Source organism: Rattus rattus, chromosome 4 (genome assembly GCF_011064425.1).
Source record: "Rattus rattus isolate New Zealand chromosome 4, Rrattus_CSIRO_v1, whole genome shotgun sequence".
Classification (NCBI taxonomy): Eukaryota; Metazoa; Chordata; class Mammalia; order Rodentia; family Muridae; genus Rattus; species Rattus rattus.
Window position 1 is genome coordinate 134978573 of NC_046157.1, and position 16230 is coordinate 134994802.

At 42.9% G+C, this 16230-nt stretch overlaps 1 protein-coding gene across 2 annotated transcripts; it reads left to right on the forward strand.

The window, feature by feature from the left end:
• Positions 1-1158: 1158 nt before the first annotated feature.
• Ctla4 (cytotoxic T-lymphocyte associated protein 4) lies at positions 1159-7115 on the forward strand. Of its 2 annotated transcripts, XM_032899555.1 has the most exons (4): positions 1159-1267; positions 4306-4653; positions 5098-5207; positions 6485-7115. In XM_032899555.1, exons 1-4 carry the CDS (start codon positions 1159-1161, stop codon positions 6587-6589), a joined length of 672 nt encoding a protein of 223 aa, XP_032755446.1. In that variant the 3' UTR covers positions 6590-7115. The 2 variants fall into 2 exon arrangements, with proteins under 2 accessions (XP_032755446.1, XP_032755447.1); XM_032899556.1 differs by lacking the exon at positions 5098-5207.
• The last annotated feature ends 9115 nt before the right edge of the window (positions 7116-16230 follow it).

Sequence of the window (16230 nt, forward strand, 5' to 3'; positions counted from 1 at the left end):
TGAACATTCTAAATAATTTTAATATTATAAAAATATCATAGTACTTATGGAGGAACATTTGCCTCTTTTTACAGTTTTAGAGTTTAAGAATTCTGGTAATATTTATCCTTAGTTTTGAATTTCTGTTTTAGTGGTTCTGGGAATTGAACCTAAGGCCTATTGTACAGTAGACTGAGTTACAGCTCTACCTCTGAGCTCTGTCTCCGTCACCAAACTGTGTCTCCATTGCTGAGGTGAATGAGCTCTGTCTCCGACACTGAACTATGTCTCCTAGTTTTGAATTTCTACCCTTTAAAAGTCTTACTATTTAAAAATGTCCATCCTCCTATGGAGGTTTTAAATATCTTTTCATTTGGGTTGGCTTTTCCTGGGTCATATACAACTTTATTTTGCCATTGTTACAGCTTTAAAAACATCTGATTTCTTTCCCAATTGACAAAACCAAAGACCCTTTTCTCTCTCTCTCTCTCTCTCTCTCTCTCTCTCTCTCTCTCTCTCTCTCTCTGTCTCTCTCTCTCTCTCTCTCTCTCTGTGTTATTTCTTGTGATTTTGGCATTTTTATCAATAAAATACTAAATGTAGATAGGCAAAATAAACTTTTTCATACTGAGGGATTCATCGAAGGATGAATATTGAGAACACAGTTTTTCTGGGTGCCTTTCAAAGAGAAATTCAGACACCAGCTCCAGGACTAAGAGGGATGGCCATGGGGATGGGAAGAAAGAGAATGGGATGGTTAAAGATGACCAGATCACTGGGTAAAGTTGGGATTGGGATTTAGGGAGACCTGGCACTACAGGAAATTATACTCTCCAAGACTCCACTTATCCAGGTCCTCAGAGGTGACTTGAAGCTTCAGTTTCAAGTTGAATACATTTTCCATCCTTGGATTTGCTTGTTTTGTTCAGTTTTACTTTGAATAGTTGAGGTTGTCTTTACGACATAACAGCTAAACCCACGGCTTCCTTTCTCGTAAAACCAAAACAAAAAGGCTCTCTGTTCAGGTGTCGTGTGTGAGCGCCACACATATGTAGCACGTACCTTGGATCAAAGCTGTCTATATAAAGTCTGTGTGGGTTCAAACACGTTTCAAAGCCTCAGGATCCTGCACGGTTTTACTCTGCTTCCCGAGGACCTAAGCACATTTCCCATCAAGTCATGGCTTGTCTTGGAGTCCAGAGGTACAAAACTCACCTGCAGCTGCCTTCTAGGACTTGGCCTTTTGGAGCCCTGCTTTCTCTTCTCTTCATCCCAATCTTCTCTGAAGGTGAGTGGAGACTTCTGGAACATGGAGGTGGAAGAGGTGTTTTTCCTACTGGGTTTCATTTCTTTCAGAAGCTAAGGACAGTGATTTATAGTAATGCCAAAAGTGAAAGGCAAACCCTCTACCCTTTGGTTTAACAGCTTCTTAAAGACAAGTTCCAAGAAGAGTAGAGGAGATCTAGCAGTAGCAAAGGAACTGAGACTGCCCGCAGCAGCTTGCTGGGACCCAGGCTGGGGCTGAAGGAGCCGTGAGAGCTGATCTAGAGAGAGCAACTTCAGGGTCTTCACTACTATTAGAAAATACTGTAAAATTAAGAGATTTAAGGTGGGAAAGGCATTTGAAATTCTGAGTATATCTGATCTTGATATCACAGTGACCTTAAGATTTTTCTCCTATTCCACCTCCCAAAAAAAACTACCTAAATTCAAATAAATAAGAATTCTTTCTTCATTCACTTTAAGTTTTTGAGACACTCTTAGTTCTTTAAATGATCACACCCGAGGCTCAGGGAACATTGCAGAAGAGGGGGCAGAAAGACTGAGAGCCAAAGGGGCATAGAGTTTACTGTGAGATTGTGTCTCTTGGGAATGTCAGGTGGTACACCCATCAAGCCTCACCCACATGACTGCCTGAACATGAGCTGAATAAGGTTATGAATAACAAGAGACATACTCAAGTGGATGGGGAAGGACCAAGAGGCCATAACACTATAGAAATAACTGCAGGAAACCAAGGAATATGGAGAGCAGGAAGTTTTCCTCAGGGAAAAGCACACCATTTGGTCATCCAATACCAAATGGTCAGCCTCGAACACATAAGGCATGCAACATATAGACCAAGAAGATTGCGTTAAGAATGAATACACCTATACATCTGTGCATGTAACAACAAATAGTGGGAAAAGAGGCCATGAATCTGGAAGAAAAGCAAGGAAGGGCACATCGGAGAGTTTGGAGGAAAGAAAGGAGAAATAATGTAACTATATTATAATCTCAAAGAATACAAGAAGAAATAAAAATAAGTGAAGGAAAATGAATTACTTTAAAGATGAAATAGCTTGAAATTGAAAGATGAAAGAAAGGGAAGGTGGAGTAAGAGGGGAGGAAGGAAGAGAGAAGAGAGGAAGGAGGGAAGGAAGGAAGGAAGGAAGGAAAGGAAAGGAGGGAGAAGGGAGGAAGGAAGAAAGCAAATATCTGCTTTTTGGCCTAAGAGGCTTTTTATTTTTTTTTCTTCATAAAATTCTTAATTGTGTCATTGACTATATGTGGACTTTAAGTATGGATCTCAGCTTTTCAGCTCAAATATCTTGAAAGGCTAATACCAGGCTTGCTACGTGCCTTGAAATGCATATATCCACTGGACCTTCACCCCTCTCTCTATAGAGCTTTAACATTAAGAAATCACATAGTTTGTGTGAGACTAATGCACTAATGATATCTGATGATTTAATTTTACCAAAGAAGCAACAGTTACGTACAGTTTCTTGTCTGAATAGGTCACAAAAAACTTTAATGTGGGAGAGAACTTTCTGAAACACTCTAGTGGGGTTTCCGTGAGCAAAGGATGCTTGCACTGTGTCTTTGATAGTAGAGATGATGGCTGGGCAGACATCTGCTGTTTCACCCACCAAGCTGATGGAATAACCATGGCAACTGCCGCCATGTTGTTCTCTTTTCTGAGAACAGATGTTAATCAGTACAGGTGCTTTCAGGAGAGACTAGCGTATCTACTATAGCCTGGTTTAGGGGTAGGAGAGGTGGTCTTGGAAACTAAGCCTGGGGTAGTATTCAAGATTGTAATATGGAGGGCAGTGAACACTAATTATTGTCTTGTTTTTGCAATCAATGCTAGTAAACTGCCAATGATAGTGTTCAGTTTAAGTTTTGGGTGTAATCTGCAATATTGACCAGAGAGCAGCCCAGTTAGTTACGAAAAGGCAATATGACATAAAGCCACTTTTGTTTTGTGTGCTGAAGGGAGAACCCATAGCCTTGTACTCTAGGCAAATGCTCTACCGCTGAGCTACGTCGCCAGCCCTTCTGCCTATTGTTGTTTGCTTTGTAAAGCAGTGTCTTGTTGTTTAGCTGACATTGGCCTTGAACTTGATATGTAGCCTTCATCTCCTGGATGCTGGGATTGCAGATTTGTACCACCAATACCAGGCGGCAAACCCGTTAGTTTCTAATGATGAAAGCATGCTTGTATAGAGAGCTGGACTCCTTTCTCTTGAAGTATATAGGGAGGAAAGAGAAAACAACAACAACAACAAACCCAAAGGTCGAGCAAAGTGTTAAGTGAAGGAAAGAAGGGAGGCAGAGGAGGTGGCTGGGGAGCAGGGGAAGCCCACAGAAGTTAAAGCAGGGTTGCCTCAACCCAGAGAGGAAATGACCCTGGTGCCCTCAGCTCTGTGGCTTCCTCGTCTGATTTATACACCACTCTACCACTGTGATGCCAGGAAAAGGGTGACCAGTGCACTGACCCGAGGTTTAACTTATTCTGGTTGAGAGAGGTACACTTATAATTAAGTAGGCAGGAAAATTTGAGACTTACTTTGAAGATGATGCAAGGTTCTGCACCCCAAGCTCCAGAAATGTCTTTACTGCCACTCACTATGCTGCCTGCATGATATAGTCCTATCATCGGCAAAGAATGCACTGCAGTGACGTGTAGGCTACGCCTCTTTTTTTACTGCACTAGAGAATAAATGAAAAGAAGAATTATTTGCCAAAATGATACATTTTATGAGAGCCAGGTCTTCTTTTGCTATACCAGTAGTCTCCTTGCCGTAGCCAACTGTCTTCAACAAATTATCAACAAGTAGATCTTAGAAACTGACTGATGACAGTGTAAATATGGGAGGTAGAGTGCCAGGGTGGATGGATGGAGAGGCAAAGGATGGGAGGGGGGTGATGAATTTGTTGAGGGATGAATTTGCAGGAGCTCATCCGAGATAAACCTCCCCTGCCTTCAGGTGTGACCTAGTAGTCCTAACCATAGATGATCATGAGTTCAATGAGTTCTCCTTGGCTTTTCCATGCCAGCCATACAGGTGACCCAACCTTCAGTGGTGTTGGCCAGCAGCCATGGTGTCGCCAGCTTTCCATGTGAATATGCATCTTCACACAACACTGATGAGGTCCGGGTGACGGTACTACGGCAGACAAATGACCAAGTGACGGAGGTCTGTGCCACGACATTCACAGTGAAGAACACGTTGGGCTTCCTAGATGACCCCTTCTGCAGTGGTACCTTTAATGAAAGCAGAGTAAACCTCACCATTCAAGGACTAAGGGCTGCTGACACCGGACTGTACTTCTGCAAGGTGGAACTCATGTACCCACCGCCATACTTTGTGGGCATGGGCAACGGGACCCAGATTTATGTCATCGGTGAGTAAAGCCATTCCACTAAGAACTAGTCTGTTGAATTACTACTGTCTTTACACCAGAATAGTTTCGTTCCTTGGTTTGAGGTCCTTCATAGTTAGGACTGTGATGCATAGCGAGGAATTCCCTAGTGGATAGCAGTCTTGCTTAGGCTGAGTAGTCGCATAACCATCACTCTGATTGCAAGGAAATGCATTAGGGGACATGTCTCATACTGCTGATAGACTAGAACACTTGTTCTTGAAGTTTAGCTTTGCCACTTTGGTGATGGCATTCTGGGAAAGTCACGCATTAAATAAATAGCCAGACTGGCCTGTGGCTTACCAATACAAGTTAGGGTGGGCTAGCAAAGCCTGGAATCTTAACTTCCTGTTTTCACCCATGAGGAACTAGGGCCCCACAATTGGAAACTGTCTCAGAAGGTTGGGGCTTTGTTTTCTGTTGCAGATCCAGAACCATGCCCAGATTCAGACTTCCTCCTTTGGATCCTTGCTGCAGTTAGTTCGGGGTTGTTTTTCTACAGTTTCCTGGTCACTGCTGTTTCTTTGAACAGGACGGTGAGTGTGGTGTTGACATTTCTCCACAGTTAATGGGGACACCATTAGCTGTCCCCCACTGACCCACTGGTGTGGAGTTGAGGCAATAAACAGAGAGCAGGAAGGACAGGGTAAAGAACACGCTAGACCTCCATGCACTGGCCTTAGAGGTTTCAGGATGACTAACACTGTACGTGAGCGTGTTTGACAGTGAATGTTTGTGTGCTTCTGAGCAGGGTTTCAGTTTGAGTAACTTTTTGAACAACATGGAGCAGCTGTTTTGGTTGTCACCACCGTGGCAATGGCCTTAATCCTAGTAACCCTGGAACATAGGACTTTGTTGGGCAACACTTGCTATTTAGAACCACCTGAACAGATTTTTATCCTTCATCAAACACTATCTCTTAGTTCCTTCCTTTTGCCTTCTTTGTTCAAGCTGTAGCTACGTGTAGATTACCCATTATCTACTTAGATACCTTGCCTTGACCTCCTCCCTAGCTCAGTGAATGAAAGTTCTTTTTATTTAGTATATTGGTAATGAAAAGCGAGAAGTGTGTAACCAAGTCTTCAGTCAGGGTTCTGAACAGTCCTCAGTCACGTCTGTGTAAGGCTGACTTTTCTTACCACAAGCAACATCCTTTGTCCCCATCCCTTCTCTTCCTCTTCTTCCTGCTCCTCCATTTTTCCTTTTCTCTCTCTACCACTGTCACTTTATCTATTTCTGCATCTATATTTACACACACACACACACACACACACACACACACACACACACACACACTTTCACAGGCCTGTGCTCTTTCACAGAATCTCTGTTCTGTTGCTGTCTTCCCTTTTTATTTGCCATTAAGCTATCACTTAGGCTGGCTGACTAGAAGTCCATTGTTGAAGCTGTTGAGGTGGTAGAAACTGGAAACTAATACATACAAAGAAAAAGCAATAAAAAGCACTGGAGGAATGGAGATGAGGAATACAGCTTCTAATCAACCAAATCCACCTTCAAATGTTTCCAGTGCTTCGATCACCACAGACAAGATCTAGTCGATTATCTTGGGCATTTTGGGTGTTCTTGGTGAAGTTGTCTCAAAGCTCTTTCCTGCCTTTTGCAGAATTATTTATCTAAGGTGAATTTGACTAGCTCAATTAAGAAAATCTCCCAGAGTTTATAATTCTGTATGTTGTTGTAGATGTTTTATTTTTGCTGGGGAGGGACCCACTATTTACTGGGTCCTATTGTGGTTAAAATTGGCTTCTGTATTCTTTCATAATAATTGCTCTTTCTTTTTGTGTTTTGGCAGCTAAAGAAAAGAAGTCCTCTTACAACAGGGGTCTATGTGAAAATGCCCCCAACAGAGCCAGAATGTGAAAAGCAATTTCAACCTTATTTTATTCCAATCAACTGAAAGGCCATTTGTGAAGAAGAGGGAGCATTCTTCAGTCTCTAAAAGCTGAGGCAATTTCAACTTTCTTTTGCTCTCCAGCTGTTTTTACCTGTTTGTACATTTTAAGGAGAGCACGTCTCTCTTTAATAGAAAGCTGGGTGCAAAATTCCAATTAAGCATACTACGATTTAAAGCTATGGACCATGGACAGAGAGCCGGCATATTTCTGTTATGCCAGAGCCATTTTTAAAAGCATCACTTGGAAGCATAAGGATATAGCATTATGATGTGGGGGTCAAGGGAACATTAGGGAATGGCACAGCCCGAAGAAAGAAAAGGGCGAAGGAGGAGGTTATATTGTACACATCTTGTATTTACCTGTGAGGTGTTTAGGACTTAAATAATTTTAAAATTTTTTCATGCTGTTATTTTCTTTAACGAATGTATAATTACATGAAGGTTTAAAATTTTTATTCACATAGCTATGTGGCATAACCAGAGGTTCTAACGGTTGTATTGTCCCAAGATGTATTTTTAAGTGATATTGTACATGGGTGTTTCATGTGCTGTTGAGTATTTGCTGGCGGTTTGAATATAAACACTATGTACCCGTGTCTTCCCACAGTGGGTTCTGGGGAAGTTTTGTTGAGGAGCTCGGGACACTAATCCATCAGGTCGGACTTGCGGTCTTGCATTAACCGGCTTGGAAACTGGATGAGGCCGTTGTGCAGTGCTCAGTTGTTCTAAACTGGTGTTGACTTCACGACAGGGTTTTCACACTCACTTTAGTGTTTTGTTTTCTTCGATGATTTACAAGGAAACCAAAAGCTGGCGATGTCTGTATGAACCTGACAGAGCGCTGTTTTCAAGGAAATGCCTCATCCTGAGACCAGTAGGTCTGGTCTTCCAGGAAGCTCCCTGCAGTATTATGGCTCCCCCCAAACACAAAGTCAGTGTCACAGAAAGCAGCAGATGGTAGGATGAACTGCACGAGAATTCCTGAAGACTAACACTGTTAGTGTTTTTTTTAAACTCAATATTTTCCATGAAAATGCAACAACATGTATAATATTTTTAATTAAATAAAAGTTTGTGATTGTTTTATGGAGCCGCCCAATTTATCGGTTTTGTCTTTAAATGTAGTGGTTGAGTCTGGTTTTGAAAAGTGTTCTGATTATGTGTGTCTGTGTGTTGATATGCCAGATGTGTGCAGGTGGCCCTGGGTGTGGGGTCTCTGCAGAGCTGGCGTTACAAGTGGTTGTCAGCTGCCTGATGTCAGTGCTGGGAACCCAATTCCGGTCCTCTGCAAGAACAGGGCGCTCTCTTAACTGCTGAACCAACCTCCAGCCTCTGAGTTTGTCTTTGATGGATTGATTCAGCACTTAGTAGAGTCTTTTTTGCTAAAAATCCTGGAAACAAGGTGGATACGTGAAAAGAGGAAAAGAATGTTTTATGAATCAGCCGTGCACTAGCCCATTATCTAAAGCGCATTCCTGGAATCTATCATTTACTCCTAACTTCTCCGATTCGGATAAAATACAGGCAAAACTGTCCTTTAAACTTTATACACAGTTCTCTTTATCCAGACTCCTCACTTCCTCTTTCTTACCCACAGTTTTGCAGTTTCACTAACTGATTACTCTTGCCAGAACAGCTCCCAGTGCTGTGAGATGTTCCTCCTGCGGCTATTTCTGATTAATCTTCATTGTAAATGGAGAATTCCCCTGTGTCTTACATATGGATCATTTCTCAGATGTAAAGGAAACATACCTACTGCTCTGGGTCAAGATTTGGGCCCATTCAGGTCTCTCTGACTCTTGGCTCACCAAGGTGTCCCACTAACCTGGTTAGTTCCATTTAAAGTTTCTCATTCTTGACCTCCACATCCTGTTATTGTCATGTGCAGCATGCTTTGTGTGGTCGTAGACCACTTGTAACTGAACACATTGGATCACTTGCAGCAGACACTGGCTCAGGGCCTTGACTGTCTGTGCTCTGACTCAGGGGCTTTGGATGGAGGGACTGGAAATTTCCCAGAAGCTCCTAGTGCTTCCTGTTTTCATGATCACTTAGGTGGCTTTCTTTACCCCTCACACCCAGTCTCTGTCCCCGTCTCTCTCTGTGTGTCTTCTATCTGCCTGTCTATCCCTCTCTGCCCCCCCCACCGTGTCTCTCTCTGTCTTTGTCTGTCTCTCTATCCTTCCCTGTTTGTCTCTCTCTTCCCATGTCTCTCTGTGTCTCTGTCTGTCTCTCTCTGTGTCTCTGTCTGTCTGTCTCTCCCCACATCTCGCTCCCTGTGTCTTTGTCTCTCTGTATCTCTTCTCCCCCTTAGCTCACTCTCGCACACACACAGCACCCCCAAAGTCTTAACAAATCTCACAGCACCACTGTAAGCACTCCAGAAAGGCTTGCTAAGTAAAAACAAACAGGTGTTTCAATACAGTCTTGTGGTCATTACCTAGAACATGCTACTATAACAATACAGTCTTATGGTCATTACCTAGAACATGCTACTATAACAATACAGGCTTGTGGTCATTACCTAGAACATGCTACTATAACAATACAGGCTTGTGGTCATTACCTAGAACATGCTACTATAACAATACAGGCTTGTGGTCATTACCTAGAACATGCTACTATAACAATACAGGCTTGTGGTCATTACCTAGAACATGCTACTATAACAATACAGGCTTGTGGTCATTACCTAGAACATGCTACTATAACAATACAGTCTTATGGTCATTACCTAGAACATGCTACTATAACAATACAGGCTTGTGGTCATTACCTAGAACATGCTACTATAACAATACAGGCTTGTGGTTATTACCTAGAACATGCTACTATAACAATACAGGCTTGTGTTCATTACCTAGAACATGCTACTATAACAATACAGGCTTGTGGTCATTACCTAGAACATGCTACTATAACAATACAGGCTTGTGGTTATTACCTAGAACATGCTACTATAACAATACAGGCTTGTGGTTATTACCTAGAACATGCTACTATAACAAGACAGGCTTGTGGTTATTACTAGAACATGCTACTATAACAATACAGGCTTGTGGTCATTACCTAGAACATGCTACTCTGCTTCCAGCTCTCTTGGTCTTTGGTTGGTGTCTTTGATGAAATATGCAAATGTTTTTCAGCTCCAAATATCCCAAATATCTCTAGACAAAGTTCAACAGTTAATAATTTGTCTCAATGGTTGCAGGACCATGGGCAAAGGGAAGCTTTTTCTAACACCCATTTCATTTATGTGTAGCAATCAGAGAGGGACACTGTCCCCAAGTCAGAGGACTGGCCCTATCAACACATTCTAACCAACATGAAAGCCTAAACACTCTATGTGTCTAAAAGAAACCTAGTCTACTCTACACAGAAAGCCCTGACTTTTAGACACAGATGTAGATGACAGGGTGGAGTGGGGGGTGGGATAAGATAGAGCTCCCAGGGCTGTAGAATTGGCTTCAGCTCCTTCCTACCCAAGCACATGCCTCTGCTCAGTTTTTTTCCAGTTGTGATGACATCACTTCTGCTATTTCTATTTTACTATTTTCACCTCCAACTATATTTAAAACTCCTGTGTGTGTATGTCTGTGTGTTTTCACATGTGCACATGGTGTGTGAGTCCCGTGTGTGTATGTGTGTGTGTGTGTGTGTGTGTGTGTGTGTGTGTGTGTGTGTGTGTGTGTGTGTAGTGTTGTACCAGTGTCTGTGGAGGTCAGATGACACCCTCAGGTATTGTTCCTCGCCTTTTCTCTTGAGACAGGGTCTTTGTTGTGTGACACCGTGTGCCAAGCTCACTGGCCCGTGAGACTCCCATCTCATAGGAACACCGGGAATCCAGGGTGAATTACCATATTTAGCTTCATGTGGCGTCCAGTGGTCCAGACTCCTTGTACTTGCACGACAAGGCTCAATTCGCTGAGTTACTTTCCTAGCCCTCTGCAAATACCTCACTCCCCATTCTCATGCCTACAGAGACAGCCTCTGCCATCAGATTGCTGACACTCTAAGCCCATACAAACTCCCCCTTTCTGTTTCACAGCAATCTTTGGTTTTACCTCTAATAGTTTCAAGGGTGCCTGAATTTTATGCCTAGTTTGGTTTGGAAGCCCTCTGAGGGAGGGATCCTAACAGCTTTGGGCACACTGGAGATGCTCCAGAAAGAGGCTAAAGTACTGAGGGACTAGAGTTTCTGGGCCTTGGGAAGGTCAGCTGTCCTCTACTAAAAAGCTGTCTGTGTTTTATTAAGTGCTTTAGTCTCGATTCCTCTGATAAGAAAATCTGTGTAGGCTAACTCATCTCATCTCAAACCTTTAAGATTCCGCAGTAATGACTTCTGTGCCCCCTACATTCTACATTTGTGTCATGTTCTCAATCATTTTATGGGGGAATGCTCTCAATTTTATTCTCTCCTCCAACTGTGGGCTATTGCTAAAGCTGACTAAAATTTTTTTTTGTACTAAAGCAGAGACGCCTTCCATATCCACATTAGGCACAGACCTAGTTTAAGCTTGACTGGGATTGCATTTGCAAAATACTGATGTCATTTTGACGTTAAATTACAAATCCAAGGAATCATGTTGGGAGATCACAAATGAAAGAGGCAATGACGGTTGGAGAGCAGTTGCCATGGCTACGCTTCTCTTTTGCACCCAGTGAGGGTCATGGTCTTTATTGTCTAAGTGCTTTTTTTCTTTTACAGTTCAGATCAACTTCCTCTATCCTATCCAGAGATCTGCCAGTGTATTGATGAAAGAGGAAAGTTTCCTTTTTCTTTTGTGCTTACCAGGTTATAGACTATGATAGGCATTAATAGGTAGGTTGCCACACTCTGCCTTAAAACTCTACAAACAAACAAACAAACAAACAAACAAACAAACAAACAAATGTGAACTGGCCCTACAGTGGAAACAACAACACCCAGTACATCCCATATTTCATTCTGAGGGCTCTGTCATAAGGACAGTTTATACTTTTAATGGCAGTAAGAATAAAAGGGATGCTGGAGTCCTCTCATTTGCAGTTTTTGGTCAAGTACAAGCAGAATTTATAATTATGGTCGTAATTCTAACCTAACTCCCATTCCCACTCCAGGTCACACATGGATACTTTGTGGTGGGTAACCAGTTCTGAAGCAGAGGCAACAGTTGGTTTTCAAGCATTTGCTTAGCCATCAACTCATTCTGGTGTACCCTGCATGACGTCTGGCCTCAGCCCCTTCTTGGAAATCTGTGATCTCTGGGAGTTCAGGCTGTCACCAGGTGCTCTTGTGTTAACTGTACACAGTTGTCATCTGGAAGGTACAGATGGTGTGCTTCAGACCCCAAACTTCTCACTCACCAGAGAACAGGCTTAGGGCATTCAAGTGCTCTCTCGGGTCTCTGAGTCATCCTACCTGAAACTGTCCCACTTGGCATCCTCCCATCATAGATGGCTTGAACTAGAGGGGACAGTGTAAATCGCCTTCCCACTGTAGAGGAAAATAAGAAGCAGAGACACCAGGAACCTTATCCACAGTCACAGTGTGTGGCAGCTTGAACCAGTCTGGGAAATCAGATCTCTGGGTTTTCACATCAAGACCGTGCAGTGCACCAAGTACCTCTCTGAGCCATTCTGCCCCAGGGTTACCCTTTTCAGCTGCTTCTAGAGAGTCAGTGCTGAAACAGAGGCTACTCTCAGGAATCCGCTTTCCAAATGCTAGGTAGAAACATCTGGATAAATGAGATGTTGGTCGTCACCAGTACTGGGTGCTTTCCATTCTGCCTACCTCCTCCTTAGCCTTCCCTGAGGTTAGCAACAGAGACCAGCCCATCCTTAGCAACTTTGCAGAATGCTTCTGGGAAAAACATGAAACATTCCACTGCAGGACACCCTGCCAGCAAAGCTGTGGAAGCCTGAGAAAGCCGGTACATTCTGCAGGACGTCAGTGACTTATCACACACCATCAAGTTACCTTAGCAACCAACAGTGTTTCAAAAACAACGTGATTCATACAAAGTGAAATTATGTATTTGAATAAAAAGAGGAGACTCTAGGAAGCACTGTATGAAATGTGTTCTAGAGAGCCTCACAAATGGCCACTCATGCACAGCCCCTTTCTGAAGAACATTCTTTCCTTGTCTCTTCTTGTCTCACCTTGAAACTGTTTGAATCCGCACACCACATTCATCCTGCCATTAGCTTATTCTTTTTCAATGTGTCAAAAATGAACTTGGCTTTCCTTCTTTGTGGTAACCTGGCATCAGAAATATAGTGTCTCTGTTCTGGGAACATCTTTTTGCTCCTGGAATTTTGTGAGCCTGTAAGGTGGCTCACCAGATAAAGGTGCTTGCTGCCAAACTGAGGACTTGAGCTCAATCCCTGTGAATTACAGTGTGGGAGGAGGCAATGACTTCCCACCAGTCATCTTTTGTCGCATGCACACACGCCCGCGCGGTCTGTGGCAGGCTCACACTGGCTTTTACCTCAAAGAAATAAATGTAATGAGTTAAAAGTATCATTTCCAATATTCCTATTGAGGTGAGGACGGCTTTTATGCTCAGTCTGATTCAGGTGCTCCTTATTCAGAATGGAGAAGGCATCACTATTTTTTCTCTGCTGTAACCAAGCACCTGACGAAGATGACAGGAGTGAGGAAAAGCTGCTCTTGTCTTGCGGTTCAAGGGTACGGTCCATCACTGTGGAGACACCACGGCAGTAGGAACATTGCTGCCTGTGCCTTGGACTCCTTGCTATCCTACCCTACTTGCCCTTGGGGGTTGGAGGTGAGGTGACACGGACTCTGGGACCAGGTGAGGAAAGCTGCAGCAAGTTTATCTGAATGCTGCTTCAAGCTCTTCTAATATCCTCCATCTGTGCCCCATTGGTCCCAAGAAAGCATTTCTTCTAAACAGCAGTTCCCAATTGGCTGACATCGTCTGCAACTGCAATCCTTTTTCTCTCAGGCAGTCCTCAATTAGGCCCTCCTGCAGGAGATGCCTTTGCTACTCCGAAACCCTGGCATCTATGCAGAGGCAGCAGAGCAGTTCCTCCCACAGAACATGAAGCTGCTGGTCACTTTGGAGAGAGAGAGAGAGAGAGAGAGGGCACGGAGAGAGAGAGGGAGAGAGAGAAAGAAAGGAGGGAGAGGGAGACGGAGAGGGAGACTAATGTTGGTACTTGGCTTGCTTTCTCCCTTTTATTAGATCTGTGGCCCCACCCCATGAAACAATGCTGCCCACAGTTTGGGTGAGTGCACCCATTTCATTTAACCTAATATAGAAACTCACCCACAGACAGGCATAGGTCTGTTTTCTAGGAGATTCTAGAGTCTGCCAATAGACAGTCAATGTTAACCAGCACAGGGGGGACGGAAGTGGCACATGATGCACAGAGTCACCCACTGACCTCAACTAATTCCCACAACATCCCACAGATGAGGTTCTACCAACATCTTTATTTTCAGATGAGGAAACAGGTTGAGATAGGTTTTAGTTCTTGCCAAAGGCCAGGCAGACCGTCAGTGCCTACGTCACTGTGAGCGCTGGAGTTCAAGTCCAAGGGCAGCATTCTTCATTTTCAAATGATGGTTTCGGAATTCTGGTGGTCCCTGAAAACAGGAAAGAGTGTGGAAAAGAAATGTGGACTGATGTGCTTAGAGAAGTTGAGCATGTGAAAAGGGCATTGCAGACTGTTATTGGAGCAGGCAAATGCTTTAAAAAAATCTTTCTGAAGGTGCTTTTGGTAAGGCTATCCCCAGACTGTCTATAACGGTGACAGAGGAAAATGGGAGGGAGACATCATCCAAAGGCAGGTGTCTGGTTGCAGCCCTCCTTAGCACCAGCTCTCGTCACTCGGTGGTGGATGAAGAGAAGAACTTCTCATCCTGGGGCTCAATTCACAGATGTGAAAGTAGAGGCCATTCTTAGGTCAGTGGGTGAGGAATTCTCTACCATGTTTCCTGGGAATGAGATGATAATCTAACCCAGGTGGGCTTGAGATAATAGAAATAATGGCCAACGGAAGCCAATGGGTGTTACCCTGCATGTATACCTGTAAACCTGGAAATGGGGCTAGACAGTACTCATGAGGACTGCATCTGAACCATACCAATGGGTTTAGTCTCTGTTCAGTTCTGTATCTCTCAGTACGGATTGAGCTTAGCAGGTAGATATCATAGCAGGAAAGGGTTGATAGAAAATACCCCAAATCAGATAGCTGTTGACCTCCTAGTGGGCCAGCCAGTTTACTTTAGATCTCTGACAATCCTTAGAGATTCAGAGCAGGATCTGAGGTGAGATCCATTAATCAGGGTGGGTCCTATTGTCTCCTGAGGCACGTCGTAGGAACATACCTGCCTGAGACTGGGTCTGTAATGGATCCCTGGACCACTGATCTTAGCCACACACCCCAAATGTCTCAGTACACATCTGTGGGGAACTGTGAGTAGCAGTAACAGTTGGCACTCAGGATGGCAATGTCGCCTTTATACCCTCTGTCCTTATGACCCAGCCCAAATGCCTATCTCTCCCTTTGTAAATCCTACTGAATTTTAACCCTTGGCTACTTCACTGCGATGGGCACTTCTTGTTCTTTGTGCAGTTTTGTCTTGTCCCTAGATTAATCTCATTGTGGGCAGCAAGAAAGTCCTTATTTATGTTTACACAAATCTGTAAGATAGAAACAAAGTATTTCTATTTTTGCCAGTTTGCCCAACATCTCAGAGGTAGATTTGTACTCGAGTCAGGTCGGGGTCTTTTTCTTAAATTCTACACTTGGTAGCGCATCCTGCAGCACACTGACATAAGCTGAGGTAGGAGGAGACCAAAGCTGCTTAATACACTGAACACAGGCAGACATAGCAAGACGGTCCTGGATGTTCTGGAAGCATAAGGCCCTTGCTGTACCCTCAGAAATTACATCGTATGTAGTACATTACATACACAAAGCTCAAGCTATTCAAAGTTCATCAATTCAGTTTGACAACTGTCTCAAAACTATTATTTTATTCCAGTAGCTACTGAACTATTTCTGTCTAACTTGGCTGCCTACCTTGCAAACTATTTTAAATCAAATGTCTGTTTTGCCCAGTGAAACTGAGAGAACTATTTTATAATCATGCTCTCTGGAAATAAAATAGTCATTGGAAAGTTTTAATAAAAGCATATGTGGTTGTAACAGAATTTTAAGTCATGAATTGGAAAATATGTAGCAAACTATTTACTAGGCCATATAGATTTTACTTGTGGGAAATTTTGATATTAAATTAGACCAAGGATAGTTTTTCTGTTTGAAGAAAAGAAACTTAATTGTAAATCATAAAACCAGATGCATTTTCTAAGTTTGTTTTAGATAATATATATGATATATATGTAATTTATATGGTATTATATAATTTATATGATATATGCATATAAATCATTATTTGCCTTGGACTTATAATGAAATTTGTTAGTCCTGTTATTAACGCTGCACATTTATAAGATAGATCTACCTTTGATTCTAAATTATATTCAAGAATAAATATGAAATGCATAAAGCTATGATGGACTTAATTAGCTTTGCATGTGTATATTCTATCATTTGGATGTTTCCTGGTCAGGAACTTACAAGTCTGTGCTTAGTTCCTTGAAAATTACTGGTCACTGATCTTTCCATAG